Source organism: Xenopus laevis, chromosome 7L (assembly GCF_017654675.1).
Source record: "Xenopus laevis strain J_2021 chromosome 7L, Xenopus_laevis_v10.1, whole genome shotgun sequence".
Lineage (NCBI taxonomy): Eukaryota > Metazoa > Chordata > Amphibia > Anura > Pipidae > Xenopus > Xenopus laevis.
In genome coordinates, this window is record NC_054383.1 from 98,534,239 (window position 1) to 98,557,796 (window position 23,558).

At 38.0% G+C, this 23,558-nt stretch overlaps 1 protein-coding gene across 2 annotated transcripts; it reads right to left on the minus strand.

Annotated features, from left to right (window-relative positions):
- Positions 1-764: 764 nt before the first annotated feature.
- ppih.L (peptidylprolyl isomerase H L homeolog) lies at positions 765-23,314 on the minus strand. Of its 2 annotated transcripts, NM_001096579.1 has the most exon segments (10): positions 765-1,105; positions 1,202-1,276; positions 7,520-7,560; positions 9,639-9,726; positions 11,229-11,321; positions 15,796-15,838; positions 16,160-16,204; positions 19,252-19,275; positions 22,146-22,210; positions 23,158-23,256. In NM_001096579.1, coding segments are annotated over 9 exon segments (534 nt in total). In that variant the 5' UTR covers positions 23,224-23,256; the 3' UTR covers positions 765-1,105; positions 1,202-1,207.
- Between the last annotated feature and the right edge of the window lie 244 nt (positions 23,315-23,558).

Below are 23,558 nucleotides of genomic sequence, written 5' to 3' on the forward strand. Positions count from 1 at the left end.
CCTAAATCCTGAACCAATGCTAAGCACCCTGTTCTTGGCTCTTGCTTCTACCTTTAACAGTCGCCTTTCACCTCGGGAGGAGCCCTCAGCTAATCGGATGCCACCAGGTCTTATTAAGAGAGGTGCCAAGCGAAGGGTTCTAGGACGAGCATAGGGGCACGACGGTAAAAGAAAGTGTGTTGGGCAGAAGGTCGCAGTACAAGGCTTAAACAGAAGGCGTAATCAATCAGGCTGGGTCAGGGCAGGCAGAGTACAAACGGAGTCAGGCAGGCAAGGGTCACACCAGGAGATCAATCAGAGGGGGTTCGGATACAGAAGAGTCATTTACCAGACAGGGTCAGGATTTCAGAAGTCAGGATTGTCACAAACAGGCAGAGGTCACAACAGATAATCAGAAATCAGAAGCTTAAACAGCACAGAGGCACTAGGAACTCTTTGGGAAGAAATGAAGATGAAGATTGTAGGATGCTAGATTTATGAGCAGTAAAAAGTTGAATGTCTCAGATATGGCGGTATCCTCGTGTCACCAAGTAACCTAGTGAGAACCATTTATGTACATGATGATGTGCCTTAAGACTATGCTGTGCCCTGTATTCTTACTGACCACATGGATGGCTGGTTGAGGCCATGATAGAACAATAGAGCAATAAGGCAATACAGTACAAACACCAAGTATCTTGGATCTGCCACTAGTTTTTTGACACATGGCAGGCTAAACTGTGCAGAAGTGTGGTCAAAGGAAAAAATACTGCAAGAACTTGAAATAACTTTTATGCAATTATTTATTATATAAATTGTATGTTTAAAAAAAATACAATAAAAAAAACTTTCCAAACACAAATATCACATTGCTTGGCCTTGTAATTTTCCCAGGACCAGTATTTTGCTTCCTGCATACCGGTATCATCGAAGCCATATTTGGTGCCAGAATGAACAAGGTCTTTATGTCAGTAGCACAGAAAACCCTGGGAGCTAGAAATGAGCAAATATTTTTTTCTAGTTACTAATGCCCATTCTCTCAAACAAAACCTGGACACATCCGGGGGGGGGGATAGCAATAACAAATAGGCAGATATGAGACAAGTAGATACTGTTTGATGGATAGCTGAAAATGAAAAAAAAGAAAGAAAAAGAAAATTATAGTAGGGAACACATACTATATCCATAAATGTTCAGCATTATCTTTACCATATTAACTCACCTTTGGTTACATTTCCCCGCACTGAGCAATCACAACTGGCAACTTGGGCTTGTTGTTGGGACCTGTGGGGACATTCTGGAAACAAATAACAAAAGCACATAACTGACCATGCCAACATGCAAAATCTAGATAAATAACACTGCAAAGCACATCAATGCCAAACTAAAGCAGTTGAAATAGAACTGGAACACACATCAAAGTAATAAAAAGTACAACAAAATGCAAAATACAAGTAATTCAATGTATAGAACTATTCAAGAACATAATGCATATGCCAAGAGGTACTGCTTACTGTGTGCAATAGGAATTCTATGCATATACATTTTATACATGCACAGAATCCAGGATTCAGGTAGGATTCCAGTAGTTAAAGGGATGTTGTCATGGGAAAACATGTTGGCAGCTGGGAAACTGATAATATGTCTAGCCCCATGTCAGATTTCGAAATTGAATATAAAAAAATCTGTATGCTCTTTAGAGAAATGGATTCCAGTTCACAATTCTGCTGGAGCAGCACTATTAACTGGTGCGTTTTGGAAAAAAACATGTTTTTCCATGACAGTATCCCTTTAAATCCCAGCACTTTTTACAAGATTCGGATTCAGTGAAGTCTTGGATAAAAACCTGGACCTTTATTGGCACATTTATCAAAGGTCGAATTTCAAATTCATGTGAGTTTTTAAAAACGCCCCTAAACTCCCATAAATTCGAAATTAAACCAAGAGAAATTTTAAAAAAAAAATTTGAATTTTTCAAATCCGGATGGATTAAATCGACCCGAAAAACACGAATCAAATTAAATTCCAATTTAAAAACTTGATTCAAGTTTTTTCTCCGCAAAAAACATGAATGTCAGGAAGGCTGCAAACAAGTCCAAATTGATCCCTGAACGTCTCCCATTGACTTAAAACAGTAATTCGGCAAGTTTTAGGTGGCGAATAGGCCAGAGTATGATAAATCTCCAAAATTGAATTCGAAATTTTTAAAAACTCCAATCTAATTTGAATAACCCCCTAGTCGAATTTGACAGTTTTGACCATAAAACTTTTTTCAATTTGACCATTGATAAATCTGCCCCCATGTGTTGCTGGACAAGTCAACCTGAATGTACTGGGTTAAGCATCCCCCATTTAGCTTAGATTCTGGGATGGTGCTCCTGTTAGCTCCAAAGTGTGCCTTCCTGGGGTACTATCTTTTGTGAACTGTTTCTTTCAATCTGAATGTGATCCTCTGCACTGTCCAGGACAGGCAGCAGACAAAGTAGCGTAAAAATTGGAACTTCAAAGTGAACGTTTGGATTTTTTATCTACTGTGCATGCTGCTGTTCTGAAATGTACAATAACTAAATCCCTGGAGCAACAGAAGAGATGATGGCATGATTCACAAAGGATAATACATGGGCCAGTGCATTTTATGGAGCACCTTGGTGGGGTCTAAGGTAAATGATATTTACTCAGTGGTGTCTAACACATTGACACCCCCCTAGTACATTTGGATTGACTCGTCCTTTAAAGTTATGCTAGACTGAAAGTGGCAGATGTTTAACCAAGATGATAGAGTTTGGTCATTCCTAATAAAGTTATACGCAGAGCTGCCATATTGTTGCCTGACAGGAGTTTCTACCAAGACTACAGAAGTAAAATAATAATAATAAAAAAAATAAATAAGTTCTACCTCTAAATTATTTGCTTTTTAAGCTTTCTTGACTAGGCGAGCACACTCACAAAGTCAGTTCCAAAGCTAACATGCTGAAAAGGGTTAAAGGACTAATCATCATTGTGAGACGTAATTTTGAACTTCGGATTGGGAAAGGCCTAAGAAGAAGACCGACACACATTTTGGGTTCACTCATGGGAAGAAGTCAGTTTGGTTAGCATTGGCCATATTGCCTGACTTTATCAGTAGCCAGCTTTAATCAAAGAGATTACATTAAAGGGGTTTTTTATCTTTAAATTAACATTTAGCATAATACAGACATTGATATTATGAGACAATAAGTCTTCATTTTTAGGTTTTTTTTCTTTCATTTATTCAGCTTTTTGCTCAGCAGCTCTTTAGTTTGGGATTTCAGCAGCTATCTGGTTACTAGGGTCTTGTTTACCTTAGCAACCAGATATTGGTTTGAATGGGAGACTGGAATATGAACAGGAGAGAGTGTGAAAAGAAATATAAAATAACAATAATAATGAAATTGTAAGCTCACAGAACAATCGTTGTAGAAGATGTAGAAGAGGAAGGCAAATACTTAAAAAATTATTTAAAAAAAATACATAATGCAGACCAATTGCAAAGTTGCTAGAAATAGGAAATTCTACAACATAAAAATGGTGAACCACACACTTATAGGAATTTCAAAAAAACGTATTGCTTCAGCTTAATTTTTTTAGGTGAACTACCCTTTTAAAATGTTCTCACATGAATGTACTCCAATGTTCCCAAGCACAGCAGACAATTAAGATAGGTTATCTATCGGGTGCTGCGTTCCTTTCGTTCACTGGCTGAAAAATATCACAGGTCGTGTTGGGTGATTTTCTTACCAGTAAGAGAACGACGTAGAATAAGAAATGAAACTGAGCTCTGCTGTGGGGACTTGATACTGTAGCTGGAATCTTTTAATATTGTGCAGTAAAGGGAACATATAGAAAAACACATCTCTATCCAGTATCATTTATCTATAGGCAATCAGAAATAATATATTTTAAATTTGATTTAAATTTGAGACTCATTTCCTTTAAAAAATGACACTTCGTACTTTGTTCCATGTCTTCTGGTCCTGCCCGGTGACACAGAGATTCTGGGGTGACGTGCTAGAGTTTCTGAATGAAAAGCTAGCACTCCCAAATATTCACTCCCTGGAACTCTGTTTACTTGGACAAACCAGCGATGTTCCACTTGGTTCTTACTCCAGACACTGTTACCTGCAGCTTCTCTATTATGCTAAGTAAGCCAATCTAATGCATTGGAAGTCCCTGGACTCCCCTTTGCTAAAATATTGACAAAAATTGTTAAATGACACTCCTCCAAGTCAGAAACAGACGTACTTAACCAGAGGGTGCTCAGAGAAATTTGAAGCCATATGGGGCACCTGGCTGGACACACAAAAAGTTTGACTGTAAAAGGTTTTAATTCTGTATGGTTATAATTTGTGCCTTGGCCTCACTTTTCTCCCTTTCCTTTCTGTTTCTTATTTTTATTGTTGTTAAAAATTTGCAAAAATAAAAACTTTTAATGAAAAAAAAATTACACTTCACTGTAGCTCCCTTTAGATCAGTGATCCCCAACCAGTGACTCGTGAGCAACATGTTGCTCTCCGACCCCTTGGATGCTGCTCCCAGTGGCCTCTAAACTGGTGCTTATTTTTGAAATCCTGGCTTGGAGGCAAGTTTTGGTTGAATAAAAACCAGATGTTCTGCCAAACAGAGTCTCCTGTAGGCTGCCAGTTCACATAAGCGCTACCAGTAGTCAATCACATCCCTTATGAGGCACCTCCAGCTTTTTTCATGTTGTGTTGCTCTCCAACTTTTTTACATTTGAATGTGGCTTACAGTTAAATAAGGTTGGAGACCCCTGCTTTAGATGCTCTCAGGTCACTTATTGCATGTGACCATATGTGTGTCCTTCCCATCAAATTCAATAGGATGTGTCTGCCGTCACCCAGGAACAAATGAAGGGCTGTAATGTAGTGTCCGCCTAGCTGCTGGCTATCCACCTCCAATGTTGGCTTATATCCTACAGTGCAAAGTGCTGCCAGCTCTTCCTGCTCAGCCTGGGAAAGCAGCCAGCATAAGTGGAACTGCCGACTGCTGCTAGAAGTAAGATTTTGGGGGGGATTTTCAGGACAACAATATGAAAAGCCAACTTTTAAAGGCCCATCACTACTGTTTTTAGAGACGTTTAATGCAATAGAACATATTTTCTTGAAATGATACGTTGTCTTTAATGAGTGCCCAATCTTAGCACTGATTAATACAGAACAAAGTCCCCAAAACAAAATCTGTACTAACAGCCTAGGGACAATGTTTAGACATGAAAAGCAGGTGTAGAGAAGGAAAACTAGTGCCCTGACACACTGAGTAGAGCAGTAATTAAAGCAAAGGCAATTTACTTTTTAAGAAGTGGTGACCCAGACTGGTGTAACAGGTCCCCTGTTTTGGTCACTAGGGGTTACAAATTGGCACCCCCCAGTGGTTTCTGTTCCATTTCGTAGAGAAAATAATTGATACAGTAGAAAGGTAAGACCCAAATCCTATATCCTTTTTTAAGTCACCTCAAGGAAACATTGTTCACCTTCTTTTAAAGTAAGATAGAGATGCAGCCCCCCAAATTCAAACAAACCTCTTTGTTATTATTGTAATAGGAGAGGCTATAAGTTGGTAGTGGTTTCTCTTTCCAGCCAATAAGTAGGCCAGCTTGCACACTGCCTTTCTAAAGGGAACTATCGCAAAAACAAAAATGTAATATAAGATTCCTCATGCTGAAGTAAGAAGCTTTCTAAATACAAATTCTGCATTGTTTCTGAAATAATCAAGTTTATATTCATTATTCCTCTCTCAGCTGTTTCTCTTCATTCTGTCTTCATGCAGCAGTTGGGCGTCAGATGAATGATCCAATATATCTTATAGGGGGGCTCCCTTTCCTAGCAGATGTATTAGAGCGCACTAAAATAACAGATTCCAGTACAAACAAAATCTAACAAAATAACTGCCTTTTGCACAAATTCTGGATGTAGAGAAACATGATGTCTGGTGGTTTTAATAGTGAGCTCTAATAGATCTTCTAGGCAAAAGGAGCCCCCCTATAAGATATATTGGTTTATTCTTCTGACACCCAACTCCTGAATGGAGACAGAATAAGGAGAAACAGATGCTGAGAGAGGAATAGTGAAGATAAACTTGACTATTTCATAAACAGTACAGCATTTTTAACTGATTTTATTTAGAATTTTGTTTACTTCAGTATGCTGAAGCTAATATTATATTTTCGCGATAGTTACCCTGTTTCCTTTTAAAAGTGAACAGGTATTTGGAATATATCCCTATTTCTGACACCTTAAAGGGCAAGTCAACACCAAAATAAAAATGTGTAATAACAGAAAACATAATGCTGAGCTTGCAATATACAGTCATTAAAAATTGTCTCTGGCTTTTAAGTTATGTGTATATGTATTGCTATTGAAAGCAGCATTTGTCTGTCCCTTTTTATTCTCTGCCCTGGTGGCTGAGACTGTTGATACAATGCAAGACAAACCAGCAACATTGTTTAATAAGTAACAACCTGTAGTTAAGCAAATGGTGCTTTTAATATCAATTGTTTTTACAAATAATATTAAAAGCACTGAAAATTTTTAATGAATGTATATTGGAAATTTGCTTAGAATATTTTCTTTTAGAAGGTACATTTTTATTGTGGGGTTGACTCTCCCTTTAAAAGCCCAAACTTTAATTAATTTGCATTGGAACATGAGTAGGCCTTCGTTCCTACCCAGACATACACTGTATAAAAAGAGCACCTCTAGCTGTCATATATAGATGGTGCTGTTGCTGTTCTTGTCAGTTGCAAATCCTCACTAAGCAATATGTCACCTCCCTCTCCAATGTATAAATACAAATAAGCAGAAGCTTTAGTTAATGCTCAAAAACAATTCTCTGCTTATATACGTTACTATCATATATTCTCCAGTTGCAGAAGCCGATATAACAGCCGTTTATGGGTAGAAATGCATGACTGCTAGATCTTATGTTCCAGTACATCACAAGTGATACTAATTGCATGATTTTAATGATGCCATTTTTCCTCTGACTAAGGCTAAACATGAGCACTGAGGGAGTTCAGTTCTGTCCCATTGTAAATAAACTTCTTGCCAAGAACCTATCCCTAGAGGAATTGGATGGAGAATGGTTATTTTTTCTGTTGCAGTCCAGTTATATCCAGCCCCAGCTGTTAAACAAGCTCCCGGTATTAACAACAGGTTTATGGATGAAGGTGGGACATCCCTGCTACATAACTAGGACTGGAGATATTGTTTTATTTCATCTGTTTCATTGTATCAAGAAGGTTATTTCCACACTGAAGGGTTTTAGTTTTTAGTTATATAGATTGGGCTAGTGAGTCTATTAGCAAACAACATGCACTTTTACTTTGTCAAAGATAAGGAAACGAGCAGCCAATTAAGTTCTGTCTATTCAGGGTGTGTCCCTGGTAATTTCCCACACCCAGCAATAAAGAATTCCAAGGCTATGAGTGAATTGCACTATACAAGCTCACTCTTTCATCTTTCAATTAAATAACACTTTCAATTTCCCCTGACAAACAAATTACCTCAATTTTTCTCATGACGAGAAGTCCATCGATTACTTTACCTGTAAATGAAATATTCACCTTGATCATTGCAGATGAAAAAAAACAAATCTACATAAAAACTATATATATAACTATATATATATATATATATATATATATATATATATATATACATACATACATACATACATACATATATATATATATATATATATATATATATATATATATATATATATATATATATATATATATATATATATATATATACATACAAATATCTATGTAATTTATGTATGGCAGTAACACACTTGCAGGCATGCATTTATAAAGTTGTTGCTCAAGTCGAAGTGGATCGCTGGGATTGGCTGCTGGTATAGTTGCCATAAACCCGGCCAACCCTGCACAGTATTCAAGCAATTGCCCTACGGCCCCGTCAGAGCTGCAGGAAATAAAGATTAGTTCATCTGCTTATAGACTGAATTGATAAACAGAATGAAAAACAAAAAGTAATGTGGCATTAAAGGAGAAACATTCTCCACAATCAGTCTCTACTACACCTTTAATCCCCAAGGTCCCTTTGAGGATACCAATAAACAGTATTAATAATTAAAAGGTGCGATAAGAAAACTGAATTGATATATATGTACACAATAAATTTATTAATGACGTAATCACTTAAAAACTGGCCGGCCATTGCTCCAAATTCATCCATACAAATTTATAAACTGTGGGGCACGTGTGTATGGAAGCGAGAGTGTTTCCCCTTTAATGCCACATTACTTTTTGTTTTTCATTACATGCAATAAGCCAAGTGTTTCTCAGGCTACGTCTGTATAATGCCACTGGTGAAATTTTTTTAGATCTGGTGTATCTTCACAGCAGCTTATATTATTAATGTGATGCTGTACCCGGCACTTGGCTTGACACTTGCTTGTCGGCATGTCCCCATGGCTATTTATCAGAGTTCTGACAACGTTTCAGTTGCAAGCAACTGTAATGGGGAATAGAGGGAAAATTATCATAGCCTGTTGTGTGACCATCCAATTATTTCCCCATTCCAGAAGAGGATGCTACCATAAGCTTAGGTAGTTCATATTTTTGTGCAACCCCCTTCCCCAGAAGCCTCTGAATTAATATGAATTTAACTGGATTCAACAATTAAATGAAGATATTGTTTCTGTATCCTTGCTGTTTTTATGTACAGCAGCCATATGCAACTTCCATCCCAAATATCCTCAGGCTACACCAGTTGTCTGGCCTAGACGGTCTCACTTGCACTGTGCCAGATGTGCAGATTGCCAATAGGAGTGAGCTATTCTGGACATGCAAATTAATTTAGTGAAGCACCTCAAAGAAGCATATTCTGGGAAGTTAAGTGTAAGTAAAATTCATGGAGCAATAATGTGCTACTGTACTTGCATACTTCCCAGCAGTCCCGATTGCTACTGAAATGTCCTGACTTTCTCTTTGATCTCCTCAACTGAACAGCCAGAAAAAGATACAATGTTTCTAACTTAATTGGCTTTTGGCAGAGAGCCCAGAACAGCCACCAGGTGCACTTGGAGACTTTTGTAACAATTTAAGATAAGCAAATAAGTAATTGTAACAATTTAAGATAAGCAGGTCTCTTGTGGAAACTAACTTGCAAAGAGCAATTCGCCTTCATTAGCAAAACTGTAGTAACACATTAAAAACCGCAGAAATGTGTTCAAACTTTCATAACCTGCCAAATTTTGTAAAATGAACATGGTAGTTAGGGGATGTGGCCACAAAAACAGGCCTGGCTAAAAATGTTCGCCCTGCTACATGAGGCAAATCTTTTTGTCCCTCTTTCTATTTCAAAAGTATGTACTGTACGTGTCTATAAAGCAGCCCTCTGCACTGCTGCAAACGAATTGGGCAGACTTTCTGCTACAACTTTACTTTCAGGATTAACCAGCTGTTGTTTATGCTGGTTGTATCCTAAACTGCAGAACACTGGAATAGCTTACAACAGATCTGATCAAAAAGTCACATGTAATTCTGTCTCCCAGATGAAAGAGCCTGTCAGAAGGAGCCTGAAATATTGAGCTACTTGGCAGCAAGCCTTGGATGTGTCCCGATGTTAGAGAAATATACTCTGTTACAAACTTACCAAATACCACATGTTTTCCATCCAGCCAATCGCACTTTGAGCATGTGATAAAAAATTGGCAACCATTTGTCCCTGGGCCGCTGTTAGCCTGTGGAGTAAAACACAGTGTGTTTTATATCTAGTTTGTTATACAGTCCGTAAAAAAACAAACAATGGACTTGCCAAAGATTCTAAGATTCTTTTAGCTTTTTAAAGGAACAGTAACACCAAAAAAATGAAAACGTTTTGAAGTAAAGAAAACATAATGTACTGTTGTGCTGCACTGGTACAACTGGTATGTTTGCTTAAGAAACCTGTTATAGTTTATATAAAAAAAGACTGCTGTGTAGCCATGGAGGCAGAAAAAGCAGAAAAGAAAGGATACACAGCAGATAATAGATAAGCTCTGTAGTATACAATGGGATTCTTCACAAACTATCAGTAATCTATTGTGTATCCTGTGCTTGAATGGCTGCTCACATGGCTAAACATTAGCTTGTTTATATATAAACTTTAGTAGAGTTTCTGAAGCAAACACACCAGTTTTTTTTACCAGTGCAAAGCTATAGTACATTATATTTTCATTCCTTTAAAATATTTTCATTCCTTTCAAACACTTTCATTTTTTGGTGTTACTATTTCTTTAATGAAAAAGCCAGACTGTGGTTGTGTATAAAAAAAAAGAGCAACTTGGAAATATAAAGGTCAAGTGAATAAAATCAGTGGGAATGGCATGCATGCAACCCCAGCCATAAATCTGTAGCATGGGCACTTGTGTATTGTATGAAGCAAAACACACAGGAAGAGGGCTCTAATGGCAATCAAGTCTATCCATGTTTTTCATACTTTTCTGTTTTACGTATACGGGATGTTATAAAGGTTGCTAGATTGGCAGCCACTTTGTTTTTTGTTTTTCATATTATTTTTAATGCCAACACAAAACTTGGAAACATTAATATCTGTGAAAGCTCTCTGCAACAATTGCACTGCCAGAAGGCTCTTCACAGTAAACCCAGCAACAATACCTTTGAAAAGTGGGGCTCCACAACAATTTTTGGCTTAAAGCCAATGGGAGGATTTCTCCACCAAAGCACAAGTAGTTATCAGTGCAATAATAACTGAACTGACACAGCACAGAAGTAGCTGACAGGGTCAGTAGATGGAGCATCTCGCTTCTGGCCTGATGTATTGCTCTGTTAGTAAAGCTCCCACTCAGATGCTGATCCATGTTTAAAATGCTCAGCTTACAAAGAGTTAAAAGGTAGCACCTCAAAAAAAAAATATTTAGCCTAATGAAAGAAAATGCATTTCTAAACTATGGAAACCGCATCGCCGCGTGTGCTTTAGCGCAGGCGACTTTTCATTATAGCCTGGGAATACACGCTGAGGCAGTTCGGGGAGATTGACGCTCAGAAGACGAGGCGATTAGTCGCCAGGCGACAAAATCTCCCCGAATCTCCTCGTGTGAACTAACCTGTAGAGCTTACATCTGATTGCCTGCAAATACCAAAAACTGTTTTTTCCCACTGTATACAGTTATAGAAGATGTACATTTATCAGTGCTTCGTATATTACCAGCCATGAACAATAAAACAGATCTGTATTACATACCATGGATAAAAGCCCAGGTGTAGAGTGTTTTAGTTTGAAGTTCTCATCTGTAAATGGACCTCTGTAAATGCTCGCAACTCCAGTGCCATCCCCCTGTAAAATATACTTGTGTAAATGCAATAAAGTAGAAGCAACTAATATAATTTCCCTCTGCTACTGCCAAAAGTAACTGAAAAGTTCACGCTTTGAAAAGAATATCGGTTAAATTTTACAAATTCTTTCATAGTAATACTGGAATGGGAACTTATATCCGGAAACCCATTATCCAGAGAGCTCCAAATAATGGGAAGGCAATCTACCATAGAGTTAATTTTAAGCACGAGTAAAATGATTTCCTTTTCTCTGTAATAAGACAGTACATAGCAGTCAATGAGCACAGAGTCCATTATAAATCAGTATGTAATATCAATGAGTATACAATTAATTAGTAAATTTTAGCTATCATCAGGCCATTGATTCATGACAAGTTCATACAACTCATATAATGATGGGTACATTTACATACCCTAATTCATAATGAGGAATGATTTATTACAGAGACATCAAACACAATTATAGGTGTGGGATATGGTATCTGAAATTCTAGGGACCTGGAGTTTCCAGAAAAGGGATATATTTGTAATGTAGAGCACCATGTCACTAATGTGGATTTAAACATTTAAAACCTAACCATCAACACCGATCTGTGCTAAGTTAGATAACAGCACATGGTACTCTTTTATTATTATATTATCAAAATATATATGAGACAGCCCATTGATTGATGGACTTAACTGAGCCTTCAATAAGCCCCTGAAATGAAATTCATACTGAGCAACTAATACAGCCATTGGTGGGCATGCATTGGCTTCTGAAATAATGCTGTGGGAAGAAGGACTATCTGTTTCTACCCTGGGCCAGTTACTTCTTTTAAATGTGCCATGTGATTTAGGAAAGCAGGATGTGCAATGGAATTATGCTGAGGAGAACCCTTATATAATGACTGAGTACACTATGCAATTACATGTCATGTTAAGCTATATGTCAATTGTTGGATCTCAAATAAGCAATTTGCTTCTGCTTCTTATCAGTTGATAACATCTGGCATCAAGCAAATTGTTACAAGTCTGTGGCACCTCTCAGATAAATCTTGCTTCACCGTGATATATTGCTGGTGCATCCCCTAATTCCACACAAATATGAAGAGCTTCTACCTGTAAATTCAACCCCTTTTGGTGGGTCGGGTGCTTAACAGTGGAAGGACCATCCGCCTGTGGTCCAATAATATGTAGAATACCAGCTGCACCGTAGCACTCCACAAACTTATATATACACAAGGCAACGTTTCGATCTATTTGTGGAGCCAATAAAGCAATTTTGTTGCACTGATCTTCAAGTTTGTGGTTTGCATCCCATAACCTGTGCCATATAGCCTTTTTTCAATTTCCGCCATTGCAGATTGTTTATGTGAACTATAGTAGTGTTTCTGAAGCAAACACATCCGTATTACTGTTCCTTTAATAGTGCTGACCTCCTCCCATATGTGGGCTGATCCATTCCACAAAATATGTGTGATCAGAATGGAGTTAGGTCTGGTGGGGGTCATTAAGTAGAAATGGACTTTTGGTTGGGTTGGATGTGAGTTGGGAAGTAATGGTTTAGGGTGGGTTTTGGGGTGAAAAAATTCATCACTAGCAAGAATTCAATTGTAAAAGATAATAAAAAATTATTCATTAGCAAAACCAGGGGGTAAAGGTGCACTATAAGTACACAGAGATTTGTGTCAATACTCTGCAATTAACCCCTTAGTAAATGAGGCCTTAAAGGGGTCCACCTATTGCCAGAAAAAAATATCATTAAAAAAAATAGCATTAAAGACTTAACAGAAATCACTCTTTAGCTCTCAATTTTCTAATAAAATAAGAGCTAACATGATCAGGTCATCATCACCGGTTCACCTTCACCGGTTCACCTTCACCCATCCCTAGGTCATTAGCACAGCATGGATTGTATTTGCTGGCAATAGGATTCATGCAACACAAATAAGCAAGTAAGGGACAGAGCATGTGTAGTCCAAGCACTGCTTAGGCTCGTCCTTGCTAAAGGCTACCATTGACTGCAAGGCGGTATTGGAGGTGGGGGTCAGTGATCCCCTCCTCTTCTGGGACAGTGCAGGACCCAGCACCAAATTAAATTCTATGCTGTTTTGAGAATTTCAAGAAAAGGAGAAATTGCTGTCAGCAAATCCCTAATGTCAAAATACTTATTTTGGCAATAGGAACTTGCAGAAAACAAGTTCAGAAAGAAGTCAACATCCTCTATAAAAACAAATATAATAAAAGAGACAGAATTGAAGTAGCAAGAGAAACAATGTGCATTATTAGTCATTTCTCTTTCCCAGCATGGCACATATTCCATATCACTACATAATAAAAGAATAGGAGGAAACATCAGCGTTTCCATGCCCTGAAACAATTTATACAGCACTCTGTAAATAATGTGCGTTTGCCAGCAAATCCTGCTGAACATCATACAAATATCAGGTTCTATGTTGGGAAGTGTTTATGAATAAATCTGTGAACGTCTGGGATATGTAATTTCATATGAAATCAACTTCAGATCTAGCTATTATGCTTCATTGTCCTCTTATGGAGAATAAAATAATTCACCTTAAAGGAGAAGGAAACCCTATAGAAAAAACCCTGTACCCCCACCTCCCTCCTTCCGGCTAACTGCCCCCCGGGAAATGCCCCATACGTTATACTTACCCCTCGTCGCAGATTCTGGCAGCGGATTTCACAGCATCCATCTTCCGGGTCCTTGGTAAGCTGACTGGGATATCGGCAATCGTCGTCAATTTCGGCGCATGCGCAGTTGTTGAAAACCAACAAATTGCTCCAACTGCGCATGCGCCGACATACCGATGTCCCCGTCAGCTTACCAAGGACCCAGAAGATGGATGCCGTGAAGTCCGCTGAAAGAATCTGCCACAAGGGGTAAGTATAAAATATGGGTCATTTCCCCGGGGGGCAGGTAGCCTGGGGGGAGGTGGGAGGGGAGTACGGGGGGTTTTTCTACAGGGTTTCCTTCTCCTTTAAGGCATTAATGGGCAAGAAAATATTTGCTGAATTGTGGGAGTTGGACCCTTCACAAGCTGAGTTACATCACTGCCCTAGGTTTCCACTTTTTTCTATTAGTAAAACAGCTTGTTTTAATTAAGTATACAAGAGTCAGAGGTGTTTTTCTATTGCTTCTCATTGCAGCATGCAGTAAAGAAAGCAATATGCAAACAGGCCATATAAATAGATTTAATTAAAAACTGTGTATGTGTGTGATTTTATTGTTTAAAAAAAGGAAACAGGACATGTTTTTGCATGGCTGCAGCAAATGGTGTTCCAAATGGTCTACCAACGTGGGTTCATGTGGAAAGTAAACTTCATATTCTGATATACTGGACCAGCCTCCTTAGCCATTATCATACACTGTCCCTTTATGAACTTGAATTCGACTATTCGCCACATAAAACCTGCTGAATTGCCTTTTATTCAATGGGAGACATCCTGGGATCAATTTGGAGTTTTTGGCTGATTTCCTGACATTCAAGTTTTTAAAAAAAAAAAAAAAAAAAGGGATTACCTTATATCAACAGGGACCATACTCAGAAGCATTACAAAGCATTTATCGGCCCTATGACCATAAGTAAAGTACTCCCTAAAAACAAATCCAAGTGATAAGATCATGGGAACTTTATATGTTTGTCATGCAATACTATAGGATAGGATGGAGCTGACGATCAGCAGGCTCTGCTGCAAAAATTCCTTTAATAACACAACATGTTTCAGATCATCACGGATCCTTTTTTTTTTTCACTTGAAAAAGGATCCATGATGATCCGAAACATGTTGGGGCCGATTCACTATGGGTCGAATATCGAGGGTTAATTAACCCTCGATATTCGACTAGGAATTAAAATCCTTTTAGCGCAGATAGTTCAGCGATTTAGCGCAGATAGTTCGATCGAAGGATAATTCCTTTGATCGAACGATAAAATCCTTCGAATTGAACGATTCAAAGGTTTTTAATCCAACGATCGAAGGAATATCCTTCGATCAAAAAAAGTTAGCCAAGCCTATGGGGACCTTCCCTTTTTTTAAAGAGACAGTACTTCGACTATCGAATGGTCGAATAGTCGAACGATTTTTACTTCGAATTGTTCGATTCGAAGTCGTAGTCGAAGGAGCCCATTCGATGGTCGAAGTAGCCAAAAAAAACTTCGAAATTCGAAGTTTTTTACCATCGAATCCTTCACTCGAAGTTAGTGAATCGGCCCCGTTGTGTTATTAAAGGAATTTTTGCAGCAGAGCCTGCGGATCGCCAGCTCCATCCTATGCTATAGTATTGCATGAGTAAAAAGTTTGGCCTGGCTGGTGTGGCCTAAATAGGAAAGTGAGCAGCTATACAGGTGGAGATCGTTTGAACAAAACTCCATTTTTGCATTTATATGTGTGTCACACTGAGCACAGTTCCATAAACATTGCATGCACAACTGACAATTTAAACACAAAGGAAACGTTTCCATAAAACTTACGTTAACAAAGTCGCCACCCTGGATCATGAAATCCTTTATTACCCTGCACAGACAAATACAGGTAAGCATCAATGTTATAGCGGTTATAACAAACAGTGCACAATTCATTTTCAAGGGTTATAACGGGGCAATGTCCCTTGACATTTGCGGTTAGATACAAATACCATATGTGTGCACATTTTGGACAGAAAGATACTACTAAGATAGCAGGGTCCTCCCCAATTTTTAGACCACCAGTCAACTGGAAAAGTGTACTGACAAAGTCCTGGAAATCAATGCCTGCAAGTTCTTAACAGACTATTTTAATGCAAGTTTATCTTTAACTTACAGATAGCAAGATAAAAATATATAAATGTATACACACCTATGGAATGTGCTTCCTTTGTAGCCTATGGGGACCCCATCTTTCCTGCAAGAATAAAAAATCGAATACAGTAAAACCTCAAATAATATACAACTGCAAGCCTTAAAAAACAAAACAAATTAAGCAAGTTTTCAGGCAAAACCTTTAACAATTAGTAATGAAAGTTTTTCTTTTACAGATTATCATACACAATATATTATTTCAATAATTGTAACAATGGATTTGCTATATTAATCACAAATGCAGATCAAACTGCGTAGCCTTAAAAAGCCCTAGCACACTGGGGAGCTGTTTAGAATGGGTGCATGTGTGGATCATACTTTTATAAGCATTTTTGATCTGTGTAAATGGACATCAATGGGTTTTAGGATACCATGTCACTACCCTTACACTATTTGAGCCTTTATTGTCAGTTCCAAGTTGGGTTCACCCACAAATTAAACGCATCTAAATGCACCTGAGGAAGGGGTTGTCCCTGAAAGCTTGTGCTACATCTCTGCTACAATAAAATGCTTTGAAGGCAGAAGCCAAAGTATGGTGTGCTTATTTTTCCCCTTTTTCAAGAGATTACTGCGTCGGGCTTGAAGCATCCTGGGATTGAATGTACCCTATAAATATCAAGTAAGTGGTGTGCCGAAGACAAACTGTTTTTGTTTTATGCATCTAAAGGAACCTGTCATTAAAATAGAAGATGCTCTTCAGCTAGATGTGAATTGGGTGAAACAAAAGCTGCTGTTGTTTACATTGTGCACACATCTAGTTTGCATTGGGTCAGTGGAGATGCATATGAAAAGCTGTGGCTTGTATTCATGTATGCATTTATACCTGTTCTATTTGAAAGGTCTGCAACACATTAACATCCTAAAGGGATATCTACATAAGATTAAAAAAAATGAATAGCTATTGTAGGTTCAATTTACATTTACACCTTTCCCTCCATTATACCTGGTTATACATTTCAGTGTTTGCTTGCTTTTATAATTTTTCAAGATATTGTTGTCTTTATGGCCATGGTACATGGGCTCCAACTGAAATTTGAAATCTACCATTCGACTCACCACAGCTATGACATAAAAACACCAGGGATGACTACATTATTTAGTGGGGTCAGTGTGTCTTAGGTTGCAAAGAACACAGAATTGTTAAAGAATGAGGGGGAATTTGTACCAGGTCTAGTAACCTTCACCAACCAGATAATTTATTTTAAATAGGTGACCAGGGAAGCAACATTTTATAACACTGACTACTCTCCCCCAATCTCTTTCTATATAATATATAAAATATATATTCATGCATGACAATAAGACAAGCTGGCCCATGTGAAATGATCACTGCTAGCTATCTGTAAGTTTGATTTTTACCACAATGTTGTATCACACAAAGTAACCAAGAGGAAAGAACAATGATTTATACAGAATGATTCTGGGGATGTGCAGCTAAATGGTTATGTTTTAAGCAAGGAGACAGCTATCAATGACATCCTTTCTCTCACATAATTTATATTTAGACCCTGGTTGATCACAGTGAGGAAAGCAACCCCTCCCCTCTGAAACAGTCTCTAAAGTGAAGTGAAACGGATAAAATGTAATAATGTCTCTAAATAACAGTCAGATCTGCATCAGGTTTAATGTAGATAAATGCACATGTATGCATTCCTGCATAATGGAACCACATATTGCTTCATCATACAATATACAGCTAGCAGTTAGAGGTTTTATTAAAGGAGAAGGAAAGCTACAGAGGTGTTTTATTGCCAATAGATTAGCTGCAATAGCACAAGCTAGAATGCTATATTTATTCTGTAGAATGTTTTACCATACCTGAGTAAAAAAGCTCTAGAAACTCTCTGTTTGTTGAGGATAGGAGCCACAGTATTAACATGGTGTGACATCACTTCCTGCCTGAGTCTCTCCCTGCTCTGGGCTCAGATTACAGCAGAGAAGGGGGGGGGGGGAGAGAAAGAGGAGCAAAATGAGCATGCTCTTGCCCAGGGCAATGAGGTTTAAGCTAAAGGGAGGAAGTCTTATACAGAAGCCCATGTGTACACAATAGAAGGAAAGAAATGCAGTGTTTCTTTTGACTGGGGACTCAGAGCAGCACTTCTTTGGGGGTTTACTGGTATATTTAGATGGACCTTTCTGATAAGGCTTACTTAGTTTTAACCTTTCCTTCTCCTTTAAGATGAAAAGGTCAAACTCAATGAAAATTACTTTGTTACCATATGCAGCAGTTAAAGTGGGTGCTTCTGATACATTTACTAGGCTTGATTTATGGCGCTGTTCTTCCTGGTCCTCTTTGCTCCACCAGTAATAATTTGCAGCACCGGTGCAGTATAAGGATAAAGCAATTAAATGCAGTAGACTTCTACAACATTATAATAAAAAGTTGCACCTAATTAACATATAACACTGCAGTTTATATAGTTACAAAAGATTGCGAGGTGCATTAGCCTGCAAATCCTCAGACCTAATATACAAATCCAATTTGTTGTAAATATTAATCTAACCTTAAAGCAGATGTCAGTATTAGGTGTACAAATATCTGCAGTTCAATAGTTAGAGGTTAACAAACCGTTTTGGTCTTTCTTGTCAGAAAAACTGGCATACTGCTTAGTTGCAATGTTATTAGTTGATTTGCAGCAAACTTATTGTTGCCGTTATATTCATTATTAACCCACAAACCAGTACATGGATCAGTGGCGTAACTAGATATTACTGGGCCCCACAGCAAATTATTTTTCAGGCCCCCAAAATGTTTAGAGGTTGACTTGTTTCTCCAATATTTATTGAAATTGTATATGAATTAGAGCCTCATGTGGCCCCTATAGCTCCTGGGCCCCCCTGCAGCCACAGGGTCTGCTTCCTCTATAGTTACGCCTCTGACATGGATACCCCAGCTTTTTGCAGAAGTTACTAGACATTGAATGAAGAGCACTGAAGCCAGCTTCTTAGAACTCAGCCATGAGGGATTGTGGAAATACTTGTGTTTATATATGTAAATTGTGTTTCAGTATACATGCATTTATTACCATATATTTAATTACTTCTACTACTTAGCTCAAACCCACAAAAAAAAGAAACAAGAATACAAACCTGAATTCGCCAGTACAGAATTGCCTGAAATGAGAATTATGAACAATTAGCAAATGTCAAATACTTTACATAACAGTCTAAAATACAAAAATGTATTTCATACAATGCATTAGTCTACTAACATTTTTTCCTATCAGAAATAATGATTTAAATATCATTAATGGGAAATTAATGAATTTACTTTATCTTCACTCTTAAAGTGGACCTGTCACCCAGACATAAAAAGCTATATAATAAAAGGCCTTTTCAAATTAAACATGAAATCCAAATTCTTCATTCATTCATTGCTGTAATAAACTTATTTAAAATCTCAGCTGTCAATCAAATAAATATTGTCTGCCCCTCCTCTAAGGTGGCCATAGATGCACAAATAATATCATATGAAACAAATTTTCGTACGATATTTGGTGCGTGTATGGTGGGAAAAGAGCCATCCAATATAGGCAGAAGATTTGGATATCGGTTGGCTCGTCAATCGGGCTGGACACAAAATTACGATTGGGTGCCTTTCAAACATCGGCCATTGTTAGCGCTGAGTCCTCAGATACAGGTAGAATTCTATTGTTTCCACCAGTATATCTGCTGATTAAGCTCTACACGTGTGTATTGAAACGAACAATCTTTCTTGGAAAGATCTTTTCCAAGAAAGATCGTAATTGTTACGTCTATGGCCACCTTTAGGCATAGAGGCGGGAGCAAGCAGTTACTTTCACTTTCCATTCAGCACTACCTAGATGTCACTGCTCTTCTCCACATTCCCCAAGTTCTCTCAATTGTGTAACCAGTACATGGGGATGGACATCAGGTCCCCCATTCTGGTGCACAAACAAGATTCTGAGATAATGCAAGGCTTGCCTTAATAACAGTGTCCACAAAATGGCTCCTGCCTACTTGCTATAATTAGGACATCCTAGACAGAAGGAAACAAAATTCAAATAATTTATACAGTGTAATTAAAGTTCATTTTGCTTGACTAACGTGATAAAATAGGATTTGGAATATTTGTTTTGGGCAACGGGTCCCCTTTAAGTCCTAAACCAGTGGGTCCCAGTTTTTCTGTTACAGTATCTAATAGAAGTCAAAGGTAACTGGACATTTAGAGGTTTTTTTTTGTGTTCACACTGGTTGCTATGACACAACCCACTTAAAGGAGAAGGAAAGGTTAAAACTAAGTAAGCCTTATCAGAAAGGTCCATCTAAATATGCCAGTAAACCCCCAAAGTAGTGCTGCTCTAAATCCCCTGTCAAAAGATACACTGCATTTCTTTCCTTCTATTGTGTACACATGGACTTCTGTATCAGACTTCCTGCCTTCAGCTTAAACCTCATTGCCCTGGGCAAGAGCATGCTCAGTTTGCTCCTCTCCCCCCCCTTCTCTAATGTAATCTGAGCCCAGAGCAGGGAGAGACTCAGGCAGGAAGTGATGTCACACCATATTAATACTGCAGCTCCTATCCTAAACAAACAGAGTTTCTAGAGCTTTTTACTCAGGTATGGTAAATCATTCTACAGAATAAATATAGCATTCTAGCTTGCACTATTGCAGCTAATCTATTGGCAATAAAATGCCTCCATAGCTTTCCTTCTCCTTTAAGGGCACCGGCACACAGGATGTTTTGTCTCCTCCAGCATGGGTGACAAATATGAAGTTCCCTTCTAATCAGCATTAATGTAAATCACTGGGGGCAAACATATCTTTTCTGCTTCTTTCATGTGTTTTGTGGCCTGTGTTGCAGGAGATTGAGTGACAAAACAACCCATGTGCCAAAGCTTTAAAATGTGATCACTCTGTGAAGCAAAAAGAAAAAGTTGAGGACTTGCAAGTACTTTTCAGTAGATGCACAGAACACAGCTTATCTGCCCAGAGAAAAAACGTTTTGCAGCAGCCCATTCTGGACCTGTTTCTATCTAAATGCATTAAAATATATAACAGAGAGCTCCCACATTACTAGAGATTAGCCTTCTGCATGGACAACAATGGAATAGTGCAACCCAGTATTCATGTTTATTAGTTATTTATTTACAATGTTTCACCACTGCATGAATCATTTTCTTGAAAGATTAAACAAAATACCTAGAGTAGAGCTGTTCAATCTATTAGGTGTAGAGGGCTGTATATTACAGAACTTAGTCACGATGAGTGAAATCAGACAGAGAGGAACCGTATGTGCATAATATATAGCAGATTTTGAGGGCTGATAGAATGGATAATTCTAGGCAACTTTTCAATTGGTCTTCATATTTACTTTTTTTTATTATAGTTTTTACATTTTTCTCATTTTTCTTCTGACTCTTTCCAGCTTTCAAAATAGGGGTTTATGACCCCATCTAAAAACAAATGCTCGGTAAGGCTACAAATGTATTGTTATTGCTACTTTTTTTTACTCATCTTTTTATTCAGGACCTCTCCTATTCATATTCCAGTCTCTTTTTCAAATCAATGCATGCCGATTGCTAAAATAGCAAACTGGAGATGTGTTGAATAAAAAGCTAAATAACTCAAAAACCACTAATAATAAATTAAAAGGTGAACAACCCCTTTAATGTTATTGAACATTTGATTGCTAGATATAATATGGGTAGCAGCTATAGGATTAAAATATTTGATATCCTAAAGACAAAATGATAACATAGCATGAGTGTTTAGTGCACCTTTTTCTGCTATCAAATAAAGTGGTTGTGCAGCAATGTGGGCAACATTTAACTTGGTCCACTCAACAATGCCAACTAAACAGGATTTAGGAACATGGTATGGGTTTGGTTTTGGGCAATTCTCAAGCCCCCTTACTGATGCAGCACAGATGTAATAATGGCAGCAAACTTCAGATTGATATGGTCAGTTGCTATATATTTACTCCAGAGTTTTCAGAGCAAAAGTAATGTGGCTTCTTTACCTGAAGTTCTCTGCAGTTTTCGGTACAACGTCTGCAAAAAGTTCTACTTTCATCCGACCCACCTCCTTAAAAAGTAAATGGAAATGAAATTAGTTTCCTTGTGAAAAATACATTCACATATTATATATGTCTTTTTATTTATTCTCAGTTCCAGGCAAAATCAAACTGCATTTTTTCATTTGTCAATTTTACATTCTGACTTGGACTCCGGGAGAATGAGATGATTAAACTTCTACTACATCAGATTCATTCCTCGTGGAATGCTGCCATGCACCAACAATTCTGTTCGATAACATAGATTTTTACTTTTCAGTTCAGCTGAAAATACATACTTTCTTCAAAACAGAGTGCCTTCCAGGGGCATTGCACATTTTTATCTGTCCATATTTTTAAAATAGTATAGATTTTCACAATTAGAAAACGTTGGTAGGTTACAGAATCAGGCCACCCTACGCGTTTCTAGAGCTTCAGAGAACAGCCTTTTCTCAAATACATCCATTTTAAGGTTCATATTCAGAGTTTAATCAAATTGTCATTGGAATTCATTGTTAGAACTTTATTAAGTGCTACGCAATATGTTGGCGCTATATAAATACATGTCAATAATAATAATTATTAAGGGTTTTGGGGGTTATGCTTAGGGCTTCACAATCTCAGTCTTCACTGTTCATGTTTAGGGATTTCCTGCGAATTGTAGTGTTCATATCTAGGGATCTCAGGAAAATGTTGGGGATAAAGGTTTAGCTTTTTATAAGATGAAAATATATACAGGTATGAAATCACTAGCGTAATGGAGAATACATTCTTTAAATCAGTCACTGTACTGTACACATACACTTAGTTCTTTTGCTAATAATGAACCACACCACCAGCCTCGTTTGTTCAGTCACTAGAGGTAACTGGGATGTTCAGTACATATTGCATCGTGAGAGTCTTCTCAGTACGTAAGCACGGACTCATATCACTTAATGTAGGACCTTTTCACTGAATAACATTTAGCACCGCGTGTTACCTGCCCCCCGATACTGATATCGAAGAAAACGATGGGATTGCTAGCGTTGGAAGCCGGTACCGCCATTTCTATCTCGGGCAAAACCGGAAGGAGAAAGGCGGGCACCAATCCCACTAGCGGCTAGTAGGATTTGTGCGCAGGCGCAGTTCTTTTTTCCTGCGCTTTCAACTTTGCAGGGGATTATGGGAGAGCGGCAACTATAGTAAACGAGGAAGTGCTCAAAAGCCACGTGTTGTTTGCTAAAAAGATGTGTGTTTGGTGTGCACACGTGGCTTATCATGAATTATTATGAATTACTGACTTAAACTGGCCATGTTTATGATTATTCTGTTATTTAGGGCCAGGAAAGAAGTAAAGTGTTGCCTGAGTGAGCAGCCAGCCTGTCTTGTAGTGAGTTATGT

Bases quoted from the DNA above. Each gene is read 5' to 3' on its own strand.
- ppih.L (XM_018224645.2), bottom strand. From the start codon at position 23,223: ATGGCGGTACCGGCTTCCAACGCTAGCAATCCCATCGTTTTCTTCGAT. The intron at 16,205-19,251 runs GTTTGTATTCTT...TTATTCTTGCAG, and splicing joins TTCTGTACTGGCGAATTCAG to GAAAGATGGGGTCCCCATAG. The intron at 15,839-16,159 runs GTGTGTATACAT...TTGTCTGTGCAG, and splicing joins AAAGGAAGCACATTCCATAG to GGTAATAAAGGATTTCATGA.